The 26275-nt window shown below is 41.4% G+C and overlaps 1 protein-coding gene across 2 annotated transcripts; it reads left to right on the top strand.

Moving 5' to 3' along the window:
• Positions 1-427: 427 nt before the first annotated feature.
• TMPO (thymopoietin) lies at positions 428-23987 on the top strand. Of its 2 annotated transcripts, XM_084266465.1 has the most exons (9): positions 428-805; positions 9653-9779; positions 12286-12444; positions 14047-14147; positions 18870-18989; positions 19089-19184; positions 19726-19836; positions 21035-21129; positions 22101-23987. In XM_084266465.1, the coding sequence occupies exons 1-9, from the start codon at positions 563-565 to the stop codon at positions 22384-22386; spliced, it is 1338 nt and encodes a 445-aa protein (XP_084122591.1). In that variant the 5' UTR covers positions 428-562; the 3' UTR covers positions 22387-23987. The 2 variants fall into 2 exon arrangements, with proteins under 2 accessions (XP_084122591.1, XP_084122590.1); XM_084266464.1 differs by lacking the exons at positions 18870-18989; positions 19089-19184.
• Positions 23988-26275: the final 2288 nt, after the last annotated feature.

Below are 26275 nucleotides of genomic sequence, written 5' to 3'. Positions count from 1 at the left end.
AGGGATCACGGCAGGTTACGGGGAGCTCATCAAACGCCCGCGCCCCGTCCTCTCCCCCTGCCCTCCCCTCACAACTGGTACAACTCCGAGCCCGAACCGCCACTCCATCAGGGGAGAGCAGCCCACCGCTTCCTTATGGCCAGAAAGGGCGGCGGAAGGGCAGCGGGGAAGCCGACCAGCGGGCGGGGGCAGGGCGCTCGCAGCCTCCCCCGCCAGCGCCTGAGGCAACTCCCGCGCACGCAAGCCCCACCCCCCGCGCCTCTCCCGCCTGAGCCGAATTTAAACTGCGTTACTATCCCTCGCGCAAAGCACTAACGCTAGTGGGACCCGCGCGCCTCTCCTCTTTTCCGCCCGGCAGCCAATAACAAGGCCGCTTCGTTCCCCTCTACGCCAATCGGGGTGCGGTTTATTGCTGGTTGGGAGAAGCGCTCGGTGTGCGCGCTCGCCCGCTGTGGAGCTGGGTCCCTGAAGAGGGGCAGTCGAGCCCTCCTCCGCCTCCTCCCCCGCCCCTTCTCCCCGCGCTTTGTTGGTGCCTCTCCCGGGAGGGCGGCGGCCGGCGGCGATGCCCGAGTTCCTGGCGGATCCGTCGGTGCTGACCAAGGAGAAGCTGAAGAGCGAGCTGATCGCTAACAATGTGAGCCTGCCGGGCGGCGAGCAGCGCAAGGACGTGTATGTGCAGCTCTACCTGCAGCACCTCACCGCCCGCAACCCGCCTGCCGCACTCGCCCAGCCCGACTTCTCCAGCGACGAGGAGAGGGAGCCCACGCCTCTCGGCGCCAGGAACCGCGGCGCTGCCGCCGGGCGGGTGAGTACCGCCGCCCGTCTCCCGCCCTAGGATCCTGCCCTCCCCCCGCCCGCGCTCCCTTGGCTTCCCGGCGGCCTCGGGCCCGCTTTCCCGCCCGAATGGGTCTGGCCGCCCCCTCGCGAGGGCGCCGCGGCTCTGAGCGCGCCCGCCCGCGTGCGGCCGGGGACAGCTCCGCCTCGCCTTCCTTGAGGCGCGGCCCGGCCGGGCTCGGGTGCCTGGTGGGGCAGGGGCGCGCTGCCAGGCGGCCGCCCCGCGCCGGGAGGCTGGCGACAGCCCGCCGTGTCGGTACCGGCCAGCCGCTTTCTTTGCCTCCAGGTCGCGTCTTACGTATACGCGTCTCGGTGGCAGCGGCCTCGGAGCGGCCGGCCTCTGGCATCCGGGGGGGTGGGGGGAGGCGGGGGAGGGGGGCACGCCAGCCGGGGTTTGGTAGGGAGGGCAGCGTGGTGCGTGAGGCAACTCCTCGACGGTAAACTGGGAAGACTTTGCTTTGATTTTGGCGGGCGGCGTCGTAAGTACAATGCTCCGGCGTGTCGGAGGAGTACAGCCAGGGAAACTCTGCACGAGTCTGCAACTTTGGAAAGAAAATTCCCATCAGCTGCCTCGGTTGTAGTGAAACAGCGCTACGCTGTGTAAATACCTCCGATGAAAGGATGAAGCTGTGAAGGAGCAGCCTGTTTGTTTTGTTTAATGAAGTAGGCTGTTTAGTGTAAAGATGGTCTGTTCAGTGTAGCTGTCTCTCTCGTATCCCTAAGCATACGTCTTAGAGCAAAGTGCCTCTGCTGCACGTTCAGTTGGTCCACTGTTACTTGCTTTCTTAGGCATGCTTGTTTTTATCACGTTAGGAAAGGCATGCTTGCTTTTATCACGTTAGGAAAAAGGAGGGTGTGGGGACCCGATGCTATTTTTAATTTTTCCTTTGGGAAAATGCAATTTCCTTTTTATTTTTCAGTAAGTGGTCTGTTCAGTTGCATATATTGAGAAAGCAGGGTTTTTTGTTCATAGTTTAAAGCTGTCTGATCTTGCGTAAAGGCTTGTATAATGATTGCAAGCTACTGGAGTTGTGTGTGATATTACAAGTATTTAATTACAGTATCTGAAAAGCCGTCTTTCAAAGTTCACTCGTAAAAAGAGTGCAGAGAAGTTGGCTCCTCTGAAGCTTTTTTTTGTACTTCTAAAAATAGCCTTCCAACAGTTCTTGAATTAAGAAATTGAAAATTGCAACTAAAAGAGGAAGAAGGTTCTAACCAAATTATTTATCTCTTGTTAACATCTAATTCAAATATTTAATTGGCATTCACTGGAGAAACTTTACAGAGAACTTTACACTTACCTGGTTTGTAATGGTCTTCCTGTAGTGTAAGGTGCTTTTGAGTAAATTAGGATGAGCTTGAAACTGACATGTTTTGCACTTGTGTGAGAAGGAAGGGCTCTTAACAGCTCAAGCTGCTACATCTGATTTTTCTTTTCCCTTCCTCAGTGCTTAAGCTTAAAGAATTATGGGTGACTTTTTGATGTTTACAGAATGGGTGGTACACTTACACTTTTGTTAACGATTTCTGATGGAAGGTTCTGTGCTATTTCTGCTGGTTTTGTGTGTTAGTCCTGGAGCAGTGCATAATTAAATTCCAAAAAGTCAGTGAATAGTCTAATGGTGTTTGCTTGGATTTGGGTCTGTTGCCCACTCTCCACTTTCCCCCTCCATCCCCCCTCCTCCCACCCCACCAACACGAAGAAAAAAGATTGATACATGTTTGTTGTCTGGTTAGTACAGTTTAGGTAGTTCTGAGGCTGTTTGCAGCTTGAGTGGCTGTTGTCCCTGTTAATGCCTGCTGGTGTAAGGGTCCCTCTCTGCTCGGCTCCCCTCCCACGAAGGTACCATACAAGTCTGCAAACTGACTTGTCCCCAAAACAGTTGGAAGGGAGAGGCAGTGTGAAAGATGACTGGTGTCCAAGGGAGTGGGATTCTGTCATGGAATAAAGGGAAATATTTTTGTTAAGAGGGGACAGAAGGGAAGGCGCTCAGATCTTTCAGAGAAGAAGCCAGAAACAAAGAGCAAAGGGAGGAAGATGAGGCTGCAAGACATGATGGAAATGAGCAATAAAGGAAAGGAATCCTAAATTTCTTGTAAGTCACTCTGCAGGCAAACAAAGGTGGATTCAGCATCTTCTGTCTTTCACTTCTCAGTATAACTTCTTTGGGTTTTTTAGGTATTGCTTTTACACGTGTATTTAAAAAGACCAGAAAACAATTTACACTGGGTGCATAAGGAAATGAAAGTACTTTGTAATGTGTACTGGCTCTTTTCTGTTGTTAGGTTGAGATCTGAGTGATGAAATATCAGTGTTTTATTTGTTCTGGGTTTATGTATATGGTGGGTTTTAGAAATTGCTGGGTTGGTTTGTGTAAGCTGGGGGTGCATGTGTAAACCAGGCAGTCAATGGTTAATGTTTTTAGAACACTAAAATGCTTGACTACTACAAAGACATCTTCCATGGGATTAAAAAAATTGAACTGCTGTATTCACTGTTTCCTGTACTCTAAAAAAAATTGATTCTGCTTTATATCTGCAAAGTCTCTTCAATCCAGATGACTCAGACAAGACTAGTATTAACTTGTGAAAACATTTGAAAGAGCACTTCTGCTGGTTTGCATTTTGAGGGATCCTGATTCAGTGTGACTTCTGCTCTTCATCTTTTTGGATATTTCTTTGAATTCTTTATATAATCATAAAAAAACCACAAACAAAAAACCCTCTGAAAATACCCCCCCCAAATGGAAACAACAAAAACTCTGACTTGGAAGTGAAGAATCTCCAGGGTGAACAAAAGGGTGCAGGATGTGTGGAGGAGGGAGAGGTAGAAAAGGGCCAGAACGGCTTTTTGGGCAGAGAAGTGGGTACTTCTGAACGGAGAAGAGCGATGCAGGTGAGAGATGTAATCTCTTTTTCCCCTAAAGCCTGTGCTTATTCAGTAGCAGTACCAGCGCAACAGCTGTGTACTGAACTGCTTGTGTGCCTGCCTGCTGAAGCCCAGCTGCCTTGAGTAAGCAGCCGTCCCTCTTGCCCAAGTTCTCTAGGAAAGATTTGGTGGATCGGTCAGAAAGCAGTCTCCCCTTGCTTCATGGCCACGAGCTGTCAAAGATGTCACAAATACCTTGCTTCGTATGGCTTTTGTGCGAAGAACAGGTTGTAACCGGGTTACCGTATTGGCGTGGGCGAAGGTGGCCCTGATTAGTCACCCACCGGAGGGGTTTACTGGTCGCTGAGCCCTCCGCCGCCCCGCTCCGTGTCTACTCGCGCTTCGCTTCAGCGAGTGCAGAGGGTTACAGCGCTCGGAGGCCGCGGCCCGCCGGCGTCGCGGTGCCGCTGTGCGGGTAGCGCCGCGCGCGGCTTGGAGCAGCGCGGGACAGCGGCGCGGCCCTGCTGCGGGGTTCGGGGAGAGCGGCCGCCAGGGGGCGCCCCGGCACCGGCTCCCCTCGCAGCGCGGGGAATAGGGCTCGATGGGGGGGGGGGGGTGTCAGTACCTTCCTCGATCTCTCGGCGGGCTGACGGCTGTCGCAGGGGACAGAGCGATGTTTTTCTTAAAGTGGATATGAGAAACGAGTTCAGAGGAGTCCTCTGAACACCCGCGTTGGGGAAGCTGCAAAGGTGGGGAATCGAGTCTCTTGACTGATAATGTTTTGACACTGCTGTAGTCATTGCTAATTTTAAACTGTCTACCTTGTCACTTTAGTGTTCTTTTTGTCTAAGTTCTGGGCATTTGATAATGCATCTAAGTGCACGTTTTACATTGATAAAAGCTGTGCAGTGATGAGACAAAACTTCATGGCTTTAATTCCACTATAAATTATGTCTTAAATCCTATCACTCTTTCAGCAGAGGTCTAACTATACTACATCCAACCTGTACCACTCAGAACACATGAGAACCTTGATACGTTAGTCATGTAATGTTGATGTATTAGAAGACAAGTGTTGCATATTCCTAATGCAGTGTGACTTTTATTTATGTGGGCTTATTTGGATTTATTTTATTCTGATACAGTAGTGAATATACAGATTATTTAACATCAGGTATGAGCAGATCAAAACAGAGATTTTGTTCAGACTGCCTTGTTTTCAGGCCATGAAACCATCATTGTTTTGAATAGCATACTCTTAAGGTATCTAGCTTTTCCTTTTGGTACCTCAAGTTAAAAAATAAGACCTTAACACAGTAAAAGTGTCTACTTCCTCTTGGTCAAACTCAGACAGCATTTTTATGTTTTGTGATGTGATGTAGCAAAACCCTCTCCTATTGCATAAAGTGCAGTCTACTTTGTAGAAGATAACTACAGATACTGCCAGGTGAATAGTTCACTAAATGAAAGTAAGGTTAAATGTCAGACTAAATATATATGTGTATGAGCTCTTCTGTAAAGTGTTACTGTAAGTATGGCAAACTTTCTAATGTAATACTTTTATTATTAAAGGGGTACAGGTGTGGGGATGAAGGGCTCAGTTTGGCTATATACTCTTGTCAGGAGATGAATAGTCTTTAAAATCATGCTTGTTTGGGTCTCAGTCTGATAGTACTGTATGGAGGAATCCAAAATGCTCTTTAGGAGCATTGATTTTAAAATACCAGCTTGATACTGTTACCAAACAGGAGCTGTTCAGAGCTGAGAATGTGTCATTTTTATGACTTAGCTTATTACTGCATTTCATTGAATGTGAATTTGTCCTCCTGGGTTCTCTGGCAACAACTTTACCTTATTAACATTCATCTGTTTTCAGAGTAAGTAATTCCGTGTTCCTCAGTGAAGGGAATATTATTGTCAGGACGGGAGGGGAAGGAGGGGGAGTGGAAGGGTTAAGTAGTCCCATGTTTTACAATTTAGGACTGTTAACAGGCTTGGAAATTCTAAGTCTAGCACTAACTAAAGTTGAAAACTAGAGAATTCTTAAAGCTGATGTATTTGTATATCTGAATTACTGATGTATCCTTTCCATTGTTTGTTTTGTTTAGCCTGTAGATTTTGGTAAATAGTGTCTCTAAGAGGCATTCTAGGTTTAAAAGTTCAGAAAGACTTGGTTTTCAAAAAAATATACTGCAGGAAATGTTTGTATGACAAAATAAGGGGAGGGGGCAGAGACCTCTTTATTTCACAGTTTAAATCTGCTATTGAGATAGGCACGTTCCCTATCTTTCCTTCCGCAAAGAGAAATACAGCTATTTATTACCAGGGCGGACGCTGTATAAACTACAGTATTAAAGAGCATTCTGTTGGTGTGATTTGGGCTTTCTTAGCCTGTCTTAACCTCATTCAGAGAAACAGTAAAGAAGCCCTGAGCTTTTCTGCTTCTAGTGATGAAGCTGCACCTGTTGGGGATTAAACTCCTTGAATATCCTAGTGTAGGTGCCATTTAACTTGGGATTTGAAAGTGCTGCTTTTGGTAGCGTACCATAGCTGTCTTATGTTATTTACTGGCTTCTTCGAGGATTACTTGTGCTTGTCTTTGGAGTAGTGCTAGAACTAGTAAAGGTAGCTGTAAAGTTTGTCTTACAAGCTGGTCTGTGGCTGTTGGATTTGTGTTCAGCAGGAATGACAGAGATGATATCAAGGATCACTTCTAGGTCTGGATTCTCACCACTTGCCTTTTCTGCTCCTCTTGTTAGTGAAAGAAGGTGAAAGATTTTTGCTGTGGAGAGATGACACTGAGAAGTTTGACTTTTCTTATGCTCTTGTTTTCCTGTGACCTTAGAACTGAAAATGCTGTGTGGGAGCCCGGTGCTTAACTCACTTCAGTACTTGTTTGCAAGGGTTGAGTCCTAGTTAATTTGAAACAGCCTGACAGATACAGCTACCATATTGCCATCTCTTTGGTGTGAAGAAGTCTCTTAAGTGAAATATGCAGAGCCTCTTCCATCTTCAGACTAGAAATGTTTTTTTTAATGCTGCTAGCTCTGGATGGAATTAGAAGATCTTCAGATAGAAATTATTGGTCTGGTTGCAAGTATATTTGTGATGTGCAAAGTGGTCAGCTGTACTACCTTACTTCCACAAGTCTTGATGTTCACAACAATTCCTTTTTAAGCCCTTCACTTCTGTACTACACTAAGACAACTTTAATTTTACTAATGATCAGCAGCACAGGAAAATGTAGGTATATTTTCATTGATTAGTTTTAAATTGCAGTAATAAATTTTTAAGCTGGCTCTTTGGATTTACCTTGCAGGGTAGTCCTGTGGATAAGTTGTGATGGTGCACAGAAAGTGTAATGGTGCTTTATAATACTAGTAGTAATAGTAAAAGGTAACATTGCTGTGGTTAATGATATCATACCACAGCCAAAGTAAGGTACTAGAGAAATTCTTCTATCCTGCCTAATGCTTCTAGCGACTGATCTTTTGGTCCAGTGAGTGGTTAAATGGCAGCTTTTCTACTTGTACAAGTGAAGTCATTTGCAACCACACCAAAACCAAATAAACAAAAACCCCCTCAAAACCCACACCCAAGGATACCCTGAGCTATGTGAGCCTACTTGCACTAGAGGACTGTATTACTTGTTGCAGTTACATTTCTGGTAATTAAGATTTCTGTAAAATACCTAGCAGAGTAGCTCTGGTATGAATATTTACAGACTCTTCTGTGGCCTCTAAGTGATACAAAGGTAGAATGATACTACATCAGGTTTCCAGTTTCTTTAAAAGTGCCATTGGAATGTTGATTTCCTGTACCATGGTAGTTGTTTTCTTCTCAAATATGGAAGTTGCATCTTAGTTAGCCTGCATTCGTCTCTGGTGATGCATGCAAACACCAGAGCTGTCAATGGTCAGAACAGATCCCAACAAGAGAACCCAGCGTGTGTTTTGGAACTCTTTTCTACTTTTTGGACAGTTCAGGAGTCTAGGAAGAAAATGCACTATGAACTTCTTGTTAATGTGATGCCCAACTTCATAACAGAGTTATGACTGAGGCATTCAAAGGTAAATATAAGTCTCCTATAGCTGCAATTGGTTGTTGTTTGTGTACTAGGTAAGTAGGCTCAGTTGCTTCAGAAACTGATTGGATTTTTATGTGATAGAGGAATTTGAATGATTGAGTTGTAAGCCTATTGTTAGTCAAATCTGCCACTTTAGTAAGCCTATCCTTTCTTCAGACTGCTTGCAATCAGGCCCTTATTGCTCCAGCCTGTTCCTCCATGGAGTCACAATTACCCTAAGCAAACCTGCTCTGGTGTAGGTGTGTGTGCCCCTTGGCTGCAGATCTGTTGCCAGTAGCTCACTCTAATGTGGGTCACAGAGTCGTTCATCTGTCTCCAGCTGTTGCAGTGTGAGGTCCCTCCATGGGCTGCAGCTGCAGTCTCTGCTCTCCATCTTCTATGGGCTGCAGGGGGACAACCTGCTCCACCATGGTCTTCTCCCTGGGCTTCAGGGAAATCTCTCCTTTGGTGCTTTGAGCCCCTACTCCTGCCCTTCTTCACTGACCTTGGTGCCTGCAGATTTTCTTACGTCTCCTCACTCCCTTCTACAGGGCCAAAGAGCATCTGCTTGCAACTGTTTTTTTTCCTCCTAAATGTGATTCCCAGAAGCACTGTTACAGTCACTGATGGGCTTGGCCTTGGTCAGCGGTGGGTCCGATCTTGAGCCCAGCTGGTATATACTTTGTCAGGCCTAGTGAAAGCTTCCAGCTGCTTCTTGCAGAAGCCACTCCTGCACCCCACACTATACCAGAGCCCTGCCACGCAAAACCGCAACACAATCTTTTAGAGCTATTTTACTAAATACGAGAAGAAAAAAACACAACTGGTAATTGTGACTGTTATAGCATATTTGTCTTTGGAATTCTAGTCTTTGGAAAGTATCAGAAAACTTGAGTACTCTGGGCAGCCAAGCTGGAAAAAATGGTGTGTGGAGCTTGTATCTCTTTATATGCTACAACAGATATACTATAACTTACTTCAAAGCAGTAGAAATGTCTTTTTTAGTTGAGAGCATGCAGATCCTAAACATATTTTTTCTATCTTGCCTTCTCACTCTGCACATCTTGGAGCATCAAAGACTTCCCAACTTGAACAAATGTTGTGATTGCTCTATTTGGATATAGTGAAAACTGCTAATTTAGAAGTAGCATCTTGCCACGTTATTTTGATAACCATCTGTATGTTGTGGTAGTGTACTGCCAACTGTTCAAGTAGTATTGCCAGAGTTGGGTTTAGGATTTTAGAGCTACAGTAGTGGAGATCCAACCAGACAGGTGGGGCTTTGAAAATTTGAGGGTGTTTCTGGCTTTCTCTTTCCTACCCTTATTGTGGAACATCACATAATCTTACTGAAAACACCAGGATAAGTGTGAATGGGGATTCTGGGAACTTGTTTGAAAGGGTGTGGCTACTGAAGAACTTCCCTAACATTAGAGGAAATGTCTTGACCTACTAGGTGGAAGAATAATGTAAAGAAGTATCAATGGAACATAAATATTTGTAGCTTGGTGTAGTGGTGTTAAACAGCTACAAGCTTACATCTCCAGTCAGAGGAAAGAAATTCTTTCCTGTTGTATGCTTGAAATTAAAATAAAGGATCAGAATAATGAGTAGGGTTGTTTGGTGGTTGGTTGGTTTTTTTTTTCCTTACTGTAGAGGAGTCTTGTAATAGCTGTTTCCTTATATAAAACACTAAACCAGTGCACGTTCATTTAGCAGGTATAAATTAATTGTTTCACATAACCTTTAGTGGTGGTGAGAATATAATTACTTTTTCTAATTTTGTATGTTCAGGTCTCTTATATCTACCTATTCTCTTAAAAGGAAAAGATGTGTTCTGTATTAACTGGAAACATTCTCTCATTTCTCCCTTGCACACTCAGAAAGCCACGAAGAAAACTGACAAGCCCAGGCCAGAGGAGAAGGATGACCTAGATATAACAGAGTTGAGCAATGAAGATCTTCAAGAGCAGCTCCTGAAGTATGGACTAAATCCTGGCCCAATTCTAGGTAGGTCAACTGAACTTGCAAATACTCATCTGTTCAACACGTTTCTCACTAAACCTCAGTTCCGAGGGCTCTAAACTTCTCTGATACATTTGATTATGAAGTTTAGTACTGATATTATTGCAATATTGCTTCCCACTTAAGATGTTTTGAACTATTTACATCAAGAAGACTTAAAACATTGCAGTGTAGGCATGTGTGGTGTGTTGACCCTGGCTGGACATCAGGTGCCCACCAAAGGTGTTCTCTCACTTTCCTCAGGTGGAGGTAGAAATTAACAGTTTATTACCAATCAAGTTAAGGGTTCAGTAATAAGAAATAAAACCAAATCTTGAAACACTTCCCGCCCCCCCATCCCTTATTCCCAGGCTTGACTTTGCTCCTGATTTCTCAATCTCTTCCCTGCCAGTGGCACAGGGGGATGGGGAATGGGTGTTGTGGTCGGTTCATCACTGCTCTGCCCTTCTTGGGGGAGGTCGCCTCACACTCACTGCTCCAGTGTAGGGTCCCTCCCACAGGAGACATTCCTCCACCTTCTCCAATATCAGTCCTTCCCACAGGCTTCAGTTCTTCACTAATGCTCCAGCATGGGTCTGCCATGGGGCCATAGGTCCTGCTGGGAGCTTGCTGCAGTGTGGGCTTCCTGTGAGTCACAGCCTCCTTCAGGCATCCACCTGTTCCTGTATTGGGTTCCTCCACCGTATGCCGGTTGATACCTGCTCCACTGCTAATATCCACGTGCTGCAGGAGCATCTCTGCTCTGGCACTTGGGGCACCTCTTCCCCATTTTTCACTGACCTTGCTGCCTGCAGAGTTGTTTGTCTTGTGTATACTCACTCTAGCTGCAATTGCTCCTGGTGTGGCTTGGGTTTTTTTTACCTTTCTTAACTCTGTTATCCCAGAGGTGCTACCACTCACCGATGGGCTTAGCCTTGGCCAGCAGCAGGTCTTTCACGGAGCTGTCTGGTACTGGCTCTGCAGCCATGGGGGAAGCTTTTAGAAGCTTCTTGTGGAATCCACACCTGTAGTCACCCTGCTACCTAGTTACGCAGACCCAGTACAGCAAGTTTGCAGTTCGTTCCTCTTGTGCTATAGGCCAGCTGGAGATGTTCCAACTTCTGTTCTGAAGCTGTGTAACTGTTAGATAAAGTCCAGCACTGGAGTAATTACGTCTTCTGGTACAGAGGTTGAGATCTGGGGCCTGCTTAAATAGAAAATACATCTTACATAAAAACCTAATAGCATTGAGAGCGGAATGGGAACATGGAACTTCCCCTCTCATAGAGCATTTCCTACTTACTGCATTCTGCAGTAATGTTTTCCTTTGATTTTTTTTTTTCTCTCTTCCTGGCCCCTTGAACCTAGCATTCTGTCCTGCATGCTAACCTACCTCAGGAAAAGTCCTGACCTCAGCTTAATCTCTTGCCTTGGGCACTCATCTGTGATGTGGAATCAAAGCTCCTTGCTTATTAGATAGTGCACTAGCTTAATGGCAAGGTACTTGGATTTCACAACTCTTCAGAAGATTGCCACTTGTGTTGTGTTGAGCCTTCTGTGGAGTGTTCTTGAAATCCTGGGTGGATGGAAATGATGGTGATGGAGCCTGGAATCCTGTGTGTATTCAAAGCCTTGTGCATAATATATTTTCTGTTGGCTGATTCCTTATGCCTTCCTATTCAATTTATTACTCTTGTACAGTACTTGAGTTTCTGAAAAATTAAAGTTCCTATGCAGTGTCCTGGAAAGATCTTCAAATTTGGTCTAAGCATATACTTTAGTTCTTACAGGCTATTGATTCTGTCTCTTGTGGCAGCTTATTTTAAGGGTGGCTTCCTCTTACCTGCAGTCTCCTATGGTTAGACTTTTCTTCAGCAAACAACTCAGTTACCAGTCATTTTTACTGCCTTTTTCTTTTGCCAGCAGAGTCCTGACGTGGAAATACAAGCTACACTTAAGACTTTTTAGTCTTGAGTAGCTGTCCTCTTAGTTCAAGTGGGCCTACCTTCTAGGTCAGTACAGCAACTAAGTTCTGTTGTTGCACTGCCTCTGATACTTACTATACTGAATTTGTCAACAGATTGAAGGTTAAAATAAGGGGTAAGGGGCATCAATTCCAGGGTAAAGAGATTAAGAGGATAGTAGTAGGATCTGCATGGAAACTACAACCCTTGTTATATCCATCTCACTAAACTTTTTGTGGGCATGACAGCTCATATATTGCAGCATATGAAAGAAAACATCTAAGAAGCAGGGAAGCTCCCTAGGTAAATGTAATTTTCATTGTACTAACAGGATTTTTATATGAAGAATTCGCTTAAAATCTTAGGAGCCTTACAGGTAGAGTTCAATACTTTAAGGTGTATATGGCTTTGGGTCATGAAGACTGATTAAAAATAATCCCCCCATATTTATGTATTCCCCCACAAGGAATATATAAAAGCCAAGTTCTGGCAATCAAGTCGGGAAAGATGAAAACTGTTTCTTTAGCATATATCCTTCCTTGTTACAGCTACTACTAGGAAACTTTATGAGAAAAAACTGTTGAAACTGATGGAGCAAGGTCCAGAACTGAAGGCACCTGTACCTCTCCCAGCAATTTCGTCAACTGCTGAGAACACCAGACAGAATGGAAATAATGATTCTGACCAGTACAGTGACACTGAAGAAGGTAAGACTTAAATGGACCTTGCATGTGAAATCTTCAAATTAGTTTATCACTTCTACGTGCAGTAGAAGAAACAACCTAAAGAGGGCCTGGTCATCCTGTTAGGTGAGGCTTTAAAAGACTGCTGAGAACATGTGAGTTATGTACTTGATTATCCAGAAGTAGCACAGTGATCCAGGTGCCTGTTCTGGGAAAGGAAACTTTTTGCTAATAAGTTGTTCTCTTTTGTCCATTTTACCCATATTGGTGCCTGTAAATCAGATAGGAGAACTGTGTGCTAAGTGTTCCAGTGTTCTTTGCACTTCATCTTTAAGTACAGGTGCTGTTTTGTCTTACAGTGCACACAGTAGTTATCTTTACTATGGGATAGTGTATGAACTTGTGTACTTTTTTTATGATGTTTTATGTGTCTCATGTATGACTCAGTCCCTTTGATGCTCTGTTCCTTATGGAGTTAGCTGGAGCTGGGTTGACTGATCTTGGGTGTGTTTTTCAGTTTTACTATCAGGTTTCTATAAGGAAATACAGGCATAGAGGAAGTGGAACATAAATCACACCATTATAACCACTCACCATTCTACGTCAACAAAGATTTTTATATAAAGGACCTATTTTAAAGGAAATGTAACAGCCTAAGCAATGCTAAAAAGCTTCCATACCCTTACTACAATCAATAGTATAGTGGTGCTTGCTTAAAGTAATTGCAGCTTCATCCCAGTTTCTACGTGGAACTGCTTGAATGGTCAAAGCTTATCTGAAATGTAGGGTTCTTAGGACAAAACCGAAATACTTGGGTCAGTTTTTTAAAATAATTTTTAAGGTTATTCTTCACAAGTCTGTCTATATTCGATGGAGAATCTTACCTGTACCTCACAAGTCCATCTGGTCAGGATGGAGTTAACTTCATTTGTAGCAGCAGATGGAATGCTGTGTTTGGGAGTTAAAATGAAAGCAGTGCTGATAACACCCTGATGTTTTTAGTTGCTGTCAGACAGTCAAGGACTTTCTCAGCTCTTCGTATTTCTCTGTTCATGAGAAAGGAGGGGCGAAGCCAGGACAGGTGACCCAAATTACAGTCCTGCCCAGTATAACGGCGGGCTGATGGGAGGAGGAGGAGCAGGGGCGGCTCTGGGACATGCGGTTTTCAGGGGACGGTTGGATTCCGGGACGGCTCTGGGTGGCACGGGCTGAGTTGTGGGTTTGGTGAGAAGCTGCATTGTGTATCAACAGTGTCATGTATTTTTTGCTTTAAAGTCCTGTTAGCATTGTTATATTTTATCTTTCTGTTATCTTAGTAAACTATCCTTATCCCAACCCATGGGCCTTTTAGTTTCTTGGGTTTGGGGTTATTTGCTCCTTCCTTTTCCCTTCCCTCTCACCCCCCCTTCCCTCTTCCCCTGCTCTCTTCCTTTAAGGAACAGGCAGCTGCGTGGATCTCAGCTCTCAGCCGGGTAAAACCAAGACAAACTCTTATATGGAAATGATAACTCATAACAGAGTTTTATGTTGACTCTTCAACTGTATTTTAATAAAACCTCATTTTGTATAAACTAGTATCTATAATACTACTGGTTGTTGTACTAGTTGTATTAAAACTGTTTACAGATCCGAAGACCGAGCTGAGGCTTGAGAAGAGAGAACCACTGAAAGCCAGAATGAAGACTCCAGTAGCACTCAAACAAAGAAGAGTTGTTGAACACAACCAGGTATGTTTAACTTGGTGGCATCTGGAATGGCTGCTAACTACAGGTGATATGTTCACTAAGCACCTTACTGCTTTTAACATTCACATTTAAGTGGGCTGTGCTGTGTTTTTAAAAGTTCTTCCAGAAAGCCTGTTCTAATACAGCATGAAAATCTTGTGAATTAACTATGGCACCTGTTTTTAGTCTGTTGACATGGTCAAAAGTGTTTTGCTGGCTGCTGTAGCACCTCTTAGAAAAATAATACACAAAATAATATGTAACCCTAACATTTTTAATTTCAGCAACCTGACAGGCTTTGAAGTCAGATGAACTGATGTCATCCTACTGGCTGTTTGTAAACAACTTGGTTCAATAAAAGAAGTAGTTTCTAAAAAAAAAAAAAAGGCAAAACAACCCAAAAAGAAAATAGGGGAAATATTGACTTTGTTTTTTCTAGTTTGGTTTAGAAATGTTTTTGAAATGCATACATATACATCATACTTCTATATCTGGTTTTATATCTCTAGATACGTGTGCATTTTAAATACATGTGTTTAATGATTGTGCTGTAAATATACATGAAGTAATGTACTTCTGAATATGCCTGTATTGATACATATATCAAGTGTGTATGTGTGTAGGCATGTGCCCTAGCTATCTAATTCCTCAACTACATGTGTAGCGGTGGTACTAGAGTAGACGTAAATTTTTTGGGAAAGCTTCTAAGAAGAAAAATAGTAAGTAGCAAGCTTAAATCTTGCTGTATTGTACGTACCACTTGTCCTTTACTTATTAATCATATTAGTTCTGCTGTCTTTGTGAAAAAGGGATTTTACAGAAGCACCCCAGCCTTTCAAACTGCTGGCTAAATACTGGAATCAGTAGTTGGTAGCTGGTTTGTCCTTATGACATGACAGTGTCACTAAATATCCTGTCCCTAGCTTAGGTTACTTAGGATCTTTACAGTGTTGGTCATTTGACTGATAAGTAGTGGAGTTGTGCTACAGTAAAGGACTGGTATAAAAAACATTCAGTGACTCAAAATTGGACGTGGTAACAGCTTGATGTGTTTTAGCAGATCAGTGACTTTTCTCATACGTTATAGCATGGGGAATGCTAGATACTTTGTTTAGGTGGTGCATATGTGTGCACTGCACAAACATGCTTTTCCTGTAGATGTCTCAGTGCAGGTAATGTTGCTATGTGAGCTTGGGTAATACAGTTATGGAGATCCATAACTGGTTCTGCTTATTTTTAATTGGATTTTTAGGGGACAAGCTGAACAGATCTCACTTCTGCAAATGAAAACACATATATAGTTCAACACAAATTATTCCTTAATTCATTTAGGCAGCTTCAGTGTATGACAATCTTTATAATGGCAATCTGAATCTTGAGGTTCTCGTTTTTTAAGAATTAATTCTTTTCTAAATTTCTATTCACCCAGAAATCCCTGCCCACCTCAGTGTGATGGAGGTATTTATTTCAGCTGTCAACAAACAAAACTTCCTAGTCTTTAGGAACCCACTTATGGAATAAAAGAGGAGACACAGGTTTTTTGGCAGTTTCAAGTGATGAGTGCTTACTCAGTTTTTGTCCTCTGATTTCACTGTAATATTAGGTCGTTGTGTTTTTGCAGTCTTACATGTGCAGTATAGTTGCAATATTTTGTAACTTGCATATTTTAGTTACAAATCAAAGGAATATTGCTTGATTAATCAAAAAATTATGTAACTCCAAAATTATGCAAAATTCTTCAGAAGCTCAACTCTCTAGGTTTGCTAAACTTTTCACCTTTCAACTCTGAACTGCTGTTGAAAAGCAAAAGAAGACCCAACCTCCTTCCCCCCCCACCCCCCCAAAAAAACCCAACCCAAACCCACTACCCATAACAAACCACCAAAATCCCCAAAATGCCCACCAACAAAAATTTATGGCCAGTTGATGTCAAGAATAACTAAATGTTTTTGGCTAGCAAATGTGTGTAGTCATCTATTTTGCTGAGAATAAAAGTGGAAGGTGGGGGAAGGTTATGGGTTTGGATTTTTGTTTCCTTGCCCTCTCCTGTGAAATAGGATCTCAAGTTTGTAGCTAATGTGTCAAGTGATCATACTCATTCTGCAGAGTTGTATGCAGCTGTCGTGAACTGTGTGGCATTGGCCCAAGATTATGAGACTCAGAGTGGTGGGGCCGAATATACTCATAGTAGTGTGGTGTGAGCAGACTTGTTTGGGTTCCCTGCAGCACTTGTCTTAGTCCACATATAGGCAGCTGAAAAGATTGTTTGTCTTTTGGTGTGGGTGAATGTTGCTGTTTCCTTAAGAGTGCAAATAGATAGTTTTTAAGCAGGCTGATGCAAAAGAAATTGGGTGGGGAGGTTGAGCTGGCTTATGGCTCTTATCAGTCAGTTAGCAGGGGAGGGCTAGAGGAATTTGAGCTCCCCTGTTTGTCTTTAATTGCTTTTTCATAATAAACTGGGAAAGCTGCAAGGAAACCCTAATTTGAGTGCCACCTCCAGTCAGGTGGGTGTATATGAAGCTAATAGCAGAGCTTAACACCTCATGGTAAATGGCACTGGTCAGGAAGAGGCAGGCTGAACAGCATAATTAAGGAGCCCTAGTAATGTAGATCTCTCTCTCCTTGTATAGTAACATTGTCTCTGTGCTGTGCTTCTCTACTCCCCCCTCCATTTTTGCAACTGCTTCTTCAGAATAGTCCATGCAGCACTGCAGCTGCTGGCATACAAATTTAATGTGGTGTGAATCAGATAAGAAACTTATTAAGTGGTAGCTGAGGTAAACTCATAATTTGTAGTTTCACTGCTCATGACATGACAGTTAAAAGCACATGCTAAATATAATGGTGTGGTACATGCATACTAACCTTCTCTGGGTATATATACAGGGCGTTTGTGTCCCCAGACGTGAGTATTTAATTCTAGTAGAATTTATCCCACAAATACCTGAACTAAATCAACAGATGAGGCCTGCTTAATTGAAAGTGAGGTTAACTATAACTATAGACAGCTTTTAAAAAAATGTCTGAATATGCTGTGCTGAAGTCTGGATGCGTCTTACGCAGTAAACTCTGTGGTTTTTCCCCACGACTTTTCATGCAAGAAAAAAACTTCAGTTGATACTTTAAGCACATGACTGGCAAGCATCTGAAGAACTAAGGAGAGGAGGTTATTTACTGAAGTACTTCTAACTTTTCATTAGCAGAAAACTAGTTCCTAGTCAAATAGCCTGGGGCAGAGGAGCTCTCCATTGCTAGGTGTGAATTGCCTTAATGCTGTCTTGAGTGGAATGTGTGTTGAGTGGAACCACTCTTCAATCGGTGGGTTTTTTCTAAGTGATTAAAGATGACCACCTCTCAAATAGAAAGTAGGGGGAGGGGGTGAGGTGGGGAGCCACTACTGAAGGAAGATAAGCTGGTGGTTAAATATATAAAGAGGACTTGTGAGATCTTTCATCAGAAGTCTCATTGAAAAAAATATTGGCTGAAATCTACTGTTCTGTACAAAACATCTTCACCTGTTTGGACTTGAGGTGTGTGCCTAAGTATACCTGATAGTTTTCTGAGCAGTTCAGCGACTGTGGAGTAAAGTGAAACACTTGTGCTCCCTCTGCTGGGCCTGGAGCAGCTGTAATGCAGAACTTAGGTTAAGAATCATAAAGCTGGTCAACTCCTGGTTTCACTGCAGTAGGTACATGGATATGGGTATTGTTAGAGCGCTTTTTTTCTTCTCTCATTAAAGAAATACATTGTTTTGGAGCCAATACTGTCCTGGTGAAGTTATTTCTTCTGGTACCCCTGTAAATTACAGTGGCACCAGTCTGCAAAACATCCATCAGTGCCAAGTGTGTAGCTACCAAAAACTACATCAATGCATGAGGTGTTGCCATGCAAAGATTTCGTTGTTAATATAGTAGTAATTTTTATATTCAACTTTTATCAAATAAAAAGGAAAACTTTGTATGTAATCTAAAAGCAGGCCCTCATGTCCCTTTCTCTCCAGATCTATCTTTGGAATTAGTTTTAAGGAGAATTTTTTTAATTTGAGTATACTTGTAATAAGGTGTAGGGAATGATCTGTGTTTGTCAATAGCTATAAAAGTTTGGCACTTCATGTTGTTACTTAGATTTGCTAAGATCTGTGTCAAGCTTGTTTAAACTTACTGTTATGTGAAAACTGTGTGAGTTTCTTCTATGTGGAACCTTCTAAGGTTATAAAACACCTCTTCCTGCCATCCATGTGGCTGGAGACTGGTTTGGTAGGTGGCTGTACCTAAACAACTCATCTCTGCCTGAGAGAAAAATTTCTATCTGGGCAGAGAACAAAGTGGTGCTTTCTGTTTTGGTCTGTAGATTTTGTATGGTGTGTGTGGGCAGGTAATGTAATGGGCCTGGAAGCCAGCGTATCTGCTGTCTGTGACTTGGTGTAACTGCTTGTAGTATTAATTCACTCTATTGCAGTGAGCAGCTCATCAGGTTTTACTCCAGGGCGTTATCTAGTCAGGTCTGTATTTGAACAATGTTGTACTCTAGCATAAGTATTGTGGTCAGCACTACTAATGTAGCTAGTTATTCATTATTGAGTCTGTTAGGATCCAGCTTTTGGGGGAGAGGGGGATTGTAGACACACTGCTTTTGCAGTATGCATACTGTTCTGGCTTTTGGTTGTGTGCCCAATGTTGAGAGCTGGCTTTCATGTATTTGATCATGTGTTTGATGCTTGAATAGACCTTTTCTCAAGATGGAGTTACTGAGGCTGTCTGGACAAGTGGATCTTCAAAAAGTGGACCTCTGCAGGCATTTTCTAGGGAGTCTACAAGAGTGTCAAGAAGAACACCAAGGAGAAGGGTGATGAGAGGCTTTTTTAATAGACAAGCTTTTTTTTCTCACTGTTAGGGCCCCAGTGGCTATTTTATTCAATTGTTTTCTTTTGTTTTAAACAAACAGGTGGAAGCTACAGCGCAGTTGCCTGTAGATGATGCTGTAATAACAGAGAGTACTCCCATAGCTGAAACTATATTGACTGCAAGCAACGAGACCCTAGTAAATATGTTTAATAAATCATGCAACTAGTATTCTTCTAAAATATGTTTTGCCTGAAAGAATCAGACTGTTTTAAGGAAAGTAAGACTATCCAGCAGTCTCTAGAAACACTTAAGCAGTTATCCATATTTTAGTACCTAATGCTTTTCACTTTGGGTTGGGACTAGATAGACACCTATGTCCCACCTAATGTTTGGGGGGGAGGGGGAGGGTTGAGAAGCACCACTTTCAAAACTTAGATCTATTTTCTTAATTTAAGTATATGTAGAATAGCAGAATATCTGCTTTTAAGTTTGGCTTTTCTTGTGAGCTACATAGCTTCTACATTTCTAAATGGCTTAAATGAAACTGCTTGGAATAATAAGCGATGTGTTTCCTGTGCTTATTTCAGCATATCTGTTACATAACCTTCTTGAGTTAACTCCTAACATGCACCTATTCAATGCACATAAAAGTTTTGTTGTTTGGTTCTGCTCCCTCCCCCCCTTATCTTGTTTTTTTTTGTCTGATTCTGAGTTTGAACAATTTTGAATCTCGGCAGGTTGTCAATAGGGTGCCTGGAAATTTCAAGCATGCATCTTCTACACTGTCAATCAGTGAACACTCAGACATGTCCAGAAGAACACCAAAGAAACCATTGATGACAGATGAAGTAAATTATAACTTAGATTGCTCTTGCTTAACTCTCTGAACAAGATTCTTGTCTATATGTGCTTACTTCTTAGTACAGGAGGGGTGGAGGATGTCATTCCCTAGGTGGCACTAGTAAAAAAAAGACTAGCCTTTACACATGGCATAAAAGTGGAGAATATAAACTTCTTTGAATCTTTTCCTTTCAAATTTCTGCATGGGGGAGTGTGTGTGTGTATAAATCCTGCTTTCTTTTCTTCCTTTCCTTAGCTATATTTTCTGTACAAAATGTAGATTTTTTTTTTTAAGTTCTTAGAAAACTCAATTCCACTGTCTCTGAGATAATCAACCTTTGATCCTGTAAATCAGCCTGTCCTGAAAGACCACTGTGCCTTAACTTAAGGAATCAAATAGTGGGATTACTTTAGACCAAAAGCCTGAGTTTTTAAAAAGGAACTGTAAATTCTTGTCAGTTATCAAGAAAGATAATTCTTTTACTGTAAACCTATTCAAGCTGTCAATATTATATAGATATGTAATTGTATTGATGTAGTACTGTAATGTGGAATTTGACATTACAAGGTAATACCTGGCTGAATTTAAATGGTGTTCATTGTTTCATGAAGTTACTATAGATGAAACTTGTATTAATGCTTGTGAAACCTACTCTAACAGTGAATTTGAGACTTAGGAATTAGGCTGCTTTATTTGTTTGTAATACGGCTGCAATATAGACTTAACTGTCAAACAGAAGGCTTGATGGCCTATTTCAGACTGCATAAGGCTTCTCAGCATTCTACTGTACTGTGGCGTTGTTTGTTACAGCAAGAAGAGACAGATTGCCTGCATCAATGCTTTTTTAATCATGTTGGCTACAACCAATCCTGTGATCTGCTCAACACAGCCATGATAGAGGTGAAGGTTAAGTTTTTTGAACATCTACATCACTGGCTGGCAGGTGTATCGTATTTATGACACCTTCTTTATCTTAAAGGAAACTGAGGAGAGCACTGAATGCTTTAGGACACCAAAAGTGACCAGACAGCTGCCACTAACAAAGGTTAAACTAGCTTCTAAACCCCAAAACATGAACTGCTTGAATGTCACTGGGTGACTCATTCTTTCTTGGAAAGAGCATATGGTTATGGTCACTGAGGTAGCTATGTAGGAGCTTTTTATTTTGTGGTCTGTTAGACTTAAAAGTGGTTTTGGTTTCCCAGGTGCTGGAGAGAACTCATACAGAAGAACAAAGAGCAGAAAGGGATATTCTGAAGGAAATGTTCCCTAATGAAGTATCAACACCTACAGGAATCAGGTATTTCTAAGGCTTATGGGGGCTTGTTTCTCAGTTCTTGTAAAAATTAAAGCTTGGATGTATCTTGATTTATTTTGGTAGATTTGAGTGAATTGTTTGCGTTCTGGCTGAGTGGCAGTTGTGATGACCATCTGGCTCTTCTGATCTGTATACCTAGCCTCATTAGCCAGAACAGCCTCCTTGTTACATAAATTGTGGGTGGGAGAACAGAAGTATTACAGTGGGAACTATTACTGTAACTTCTGGATGCTAAATGTTAAATGGAAAGGGCTTCTCTGTGGTTCACATATATGCAACTGCACTTAGGCCTGCAGTTAATTTAAGGGAAACTAGCACAGGTTTGAACTTCCTTTCTCGTTTAAGTAGAAATTGTTGTAGCCCAAGATTATTCTTTGTGTCAATGAGGATCACATCTAGGAAGGGCTATTACAACTGCAGTTGCATAAAGCCTTCCCATAAGGAGAATGTATGGTACCAGTTACTATGATGTGGTGTATCTGCTTACCACTCAGTGTTTGTTCTTTCTTGGTTTTGAGGTGTATCAGTCTAGATAAATCTGTGACACCTTTTAAAATGTCATGCATGTGTACTCCTTGTATATAAGGACTTGGCACTGTATGTGGTTTTCTCAACCCTTACTGCTTTGTCTTCAGGCTCTGTGTATTTGCTTAGCAATTAGTAGATATTGGAATAGCCAGGGACAACCTTAAGTTTAGAAATCCCATTGGGGCTGCATAAGTTATCATTAAAGATGCAGATAGAGATGGTACTTAGTTTTATTGCCAGTTTTGTATCCATTGATGTGGAGACAGTGAAGTAAATTGGCATTTGAGGTTTTCAAAGGGGCCCTTGTTTGAATACTGAATTAGCAACTTCAGAAGTAATAAAGACATACTAGAGTTTGGGATGTATTTAAAGTACTGTGTTTTCTAGAAAATTTTAAAATATGCAATATTTTTTGTTATTACCAGTGCTAGCTGCCGTAGACCAATCAAAGGAGCTGCTAGCCGGCCTAGAGACCCCAGTGACTTCATACTGGATGAGAGCTTCTCTAAGTATATTCCAAAATATGGTACCTCAACTGACATCAAGTCTGAGAAACCACCAACAAAAAAAGAACGCTCTGTTCCCCTGTGGATAAAAATTCTTCTCTTTGTTGTTGTTTCCGTCTTCTTGTTTTTGGTTTATCAGTCAATGGAAACTAACCAAGGAAATCCTTTCTCTGTGAATATTTTCTCTCAGGGCAATGCCAAATGAGTATCTTTCTGAAAAGCACACCCGATTTGATCTCCTGTTTTTAATTGTAGAGAACTTTCCTGCCCTCTCACCGGCTCAAGGACTTCTTACCAATAATGTGATTAGAACTTGATAAATTGGATAAACGAAGCAAGAATAACATTAAACGGACATCAGTAACTGTCTGGACTCTGGACTAGTAGGAGATCAATTTGCCATAGGAGTAACATTTTTGTAGATCTTTGAACTTTTTGTAGGCTTTATTTTTTTAATGTGGACATCCTTTAAATTCATTTTTGAGAAACTGTATATTTGTTTTTGCAAGAACTTTGAAGCTGAGAAGGGCAACAATGTAGTAAAATGTGAAGCTGTGCTTTAAAAATCTTTCCTTTGTACAGAAAAGAAGTTGTACTTTTGTCTCTATAGATGATTGCGGAGGAGGATTTTAACACAGGTGATAAAGGGAAATGCGCTGTTGTATGCATTGTTTCAGTAACAACGTAACAGAATTTGATCTTTTAGGCTGTAGGGAGAGTACAACTATAACCTTTTCTGTAGATTACTGTAATTTTTAGTAAATGTAACTGTAAACCTGTTTGAATTTCTGTAAAAGTCTTAGTATCATATTCGTAACTCTGTTTAAGCGTAACATCATTTAAATGTATCCCTTCATTTTAGTGCTTACAGTGGTGTAGGAGCTGAATACAAATCTAATTGGCAAGAGATGTCTTAGAGGAACTTATTTATTAGTAATCTGCGTGGAAAATAAAAATTGCATCAATATAATTTGCTACTAAAAATACTTTTTTGGGGTCAAGGTTGTTATCTGAAGTAGTCTAAATTCTTTTTTTTAGTAGTGGTCTCTTTTTTTTTCTTTTTTAAAAAAACGAGGTCTTTCCAATACAGCTTTATGTGATTATCTTTGAATATTCATATAGAGAAGTATTCTCAAAGCGTGAAAATTCCATATGAAGTTTTATTCTTGTATGAAGAGGGCATTGCTGCATTTTCTGCTACAGTTTCATCTTCTAAGGTGAGATTTACTACTTTTCATGCAGTTGAATATTTTTCTCAGTGGAAGCATGCTGAAACACTCTATATTGTGTAACTTAGTTGAGCAGGAAGCTGACTTCACTACTACCAATGCAGAGTGATAAGCAACAATTTTTAAAGTGAATGTATACATTTTTGGTGTGCTTAAAGCTGCAGCATACAGATGCTCAGTCTTACTGCTTGGTACAAAATCGCAATAAATCATACTACTTATTCTTAAAGTGCTACTTATAAAAAGGTGAGAACATTAGTTAATAGTATCTTTTTACTCTAGGTACAATTCTTGTGTAGACTTTAGCTACAGGGGAGCTTTACTTTCTGCAGACTTTGGGACAAACATAGTAATTTGTAGCAAAGCAATAGAGTTTTTTCTGTTAAGATTAACGTTTCTTTTTCCTTTTAATGCTTCTTTTGAGTAATCCAAATAGCTAAACTTGTGTCCATCTTATAGAGAACTGTAACATAAGACATTCACTTTTGGTGTCAAAATGCAGAAAAATAAAAATGATTTTAATGTGTGTGGATTTTCCTTATCAAAATAAATGCATTGCTGAAAACCAGCAAAAGCAAGACAACTGATGTATCAGTGGTGTCATTTTGTGCTGCTATAGTCTTCCATAAACCTGGTAGTGAAGCCAGAGCAGTTCATGTCAACATTTCGTGGGAGGAATGTTTATCATACTTGCACTATAATAGTAATACTAATCCTTTAGCCTGTATTAGGCCTTTTAATTTGGATGGGGGAGAAGGTAGTCTTCATTTGCTATTCGGTGCTTAAGGAACTTCCTTTTCATTTTATGCTGTTTTTCACCCCTCTCTGCTATATTTTTTAACATGAAATATATCTTTCTCTTCTAGTTACATGAAATACTTTCAGTTGGCCTCCTTCAGGGATACTGTTAGCATCATAAAAAAACCAAAAAACAACAAACAAAACCACAAAATACCAAACCCCAAACTGAACTGCAATGCCATTAAATGTCATCATTCTTTCATTTATGCACTGTTTTGGAGAATCTCCAAAAGAAAGCTCTCAACTTCGGTGTTACTTCACAGAAGGTAAATACTTTTCTAGTAAGTCCTCAAAGTAACCTGCGTGTAGCTGAGTTGTAGTTGGAAGACAATTCACCTGCAAAACAATTAATGAGCTTTTACTTGAGGCATTCAATAGTGTGAGATTAGCTCTGAAAGCAATCTGTTCTTTATTCCCTCCTAGCCCCAAGTATGGATTTTTCAGAAGTCCTGAAGTTGTTTGTACTGCTGAGTAATGTGTAGTAATAAAGTTGCTAGCCTGATCAGTTGCATGAGTTTAGAACCTAAATACTGCTGTATAACCTAGGCTGGAGTATACTATACTCTTTGGGTCTTCAATGCAAAGTGCTGAAGCAGGAGGAATAGGTGTTCCTCCCTTTTTTTTTTTAAATGGCCTTGCTTTTGTTCTACCAGTTTTGTGTTCCAGCAGTTTATCTTGGCTTCTAGACAGAGCAATCTTAGGCTGATTTTTTTAGTATTCAAATTCCAGTGGCAAAAATGAGTTTTGACATAGTAACTACTGTTCCTTTTTAGTGCAGGAGCTACAAAATGTCTGCAAAAAGGTGTGTCATGGGTGTGATGAGGTGTTTTGGTGGGGTTTGTTCTTGTGGTTGGTCATACTGTTTAGAATGCTCTGCTGAAAACATGGCAGAACTTTGTTCGCCTGTCTGAACTGGAGAGTTCTAACAGAGCTTGCACCTTTCCTTTTTAAACTGTAGGATAATCTTTTAACATGCACCCAGTCCCGGGAGTCTGGTAGGAGGCTGTGAATCATTGGAGGCTATAATGCTTACTGAGCTAAGGCTTAATTTTATAGCACTTGATCCATGGTGAGGCTGTGAGTGCTTACCCAGTGTCTGAGAAAAGAAACTCTTGAGGAGGATCTTAAATATCTGAGTGTGTTTTGAAACCTTGAATTGTATTTAAATAGGAAATCGTGTGAAGGCATTTATTTCTTCTGTAAGTTGACTTGCTAGTAGCATACTTACTACTGCCCTACAGAATGCTTCTCTCCTGTCTCAGTTTTGGTTTCTTATGGCACAACCTATGAAAATCTTTGTGGTACTAAAACCCTGATAATTATCTTCTTGGATGCTTCTGTGGACAAAATATCTTTTTAAAAAAATTAGCTAATTTCTGCAGAATTAAATAAGAGCTGAGTACAACAAGAATGCTTTTAAATAGAGCTCTTCAGGAGGCTCTTCAGCGAGGGGAAAAAGTGTGATTACAAATGAAGATTGTAAGATTGGTGTAAAATTGTGCATGGTATATTTGGCTCACTTTCATATGGCTGAAGTTGCATATCGGGCTGAAAAGCTTTAAAAAAATTTAAAAGCTTTGTCTGACAAATTTATACAAAGGTGGGTTGTGATGTATAGTTAAAAATCTTGTGGTCAAACTTAGGCATTTCAGCATACCCTTTGTCTGTTAATGCACCTTTTACTGTATGGTTGGTAAATCTGCTTGTGATTGTCTAAAGCTTTCCTATGATTTTGGCATTTCTTTTTACTTAGGGACCACACCAGGCTGCTTTGCACCAGTGCAGCAACAAGCTGCTCAGATCTGTGCATTCATAATGTGTTCATACAGCGTAGGGGCTACTAGTTAATTCAACTTGTAAAGTAGTCCTAAGGTGACATATGGATCTTTAAATGCTGTGTGTATATTGATATCTGAAAGAATAATTCTTCAAACTTTTCTGTACCACCTCACCTGGAAATTACTTGTCAGCATTGGTACTCTGTGGTTAAAAAGTGTATCTCCATTGCGGCCTTTATTTGTTATTTTGGGGAAAAAAAGGTGATGTTTGGACAATAAAACTTGT

The sequence above is a fragment of the Gallinula chloropus genome (assembly GCF_964237585.1).
Source record: "Gallinula chloropus genome assembly, chromosome: 1".
In the NCBI taxonomy this organism is placed as follows: Eukaryota; Metazoa; Chordata; class Aves; order Gruiformes; family Rallidae; genus Gallinula; species Gallinula chloropus.
Note: the sequence above shows the minus strand (reverse complement) of the source record. Positions and strands in the feature narration are given on the sequence as shown.

Excerpts from the sequence above, each read along its gene's own strand:
- TMPO (XM_084266465.1), top strand. The coding sequence starts at position 563 with ATGCCCGAGTTCCTGGCGGATCCGTCGGTGCTGACCAAGGAGAAGCTG. Across the intron at positions 12,445-14,046 it reads GTACAGTGACACTGAAGAAG|ATCCGAAGACCGAGCTGAGG; the intron begins GTAAGACTTAAA and ends AACTGTTTACAG. Across the intron at positions 19,185-19,725 it reads CTGCAAGCAACGAGACCCTA|GTTGTCAATAGGGTGCCTGG; the intron begins GTAAATATGTTT and ends GAATCTCGGCAG.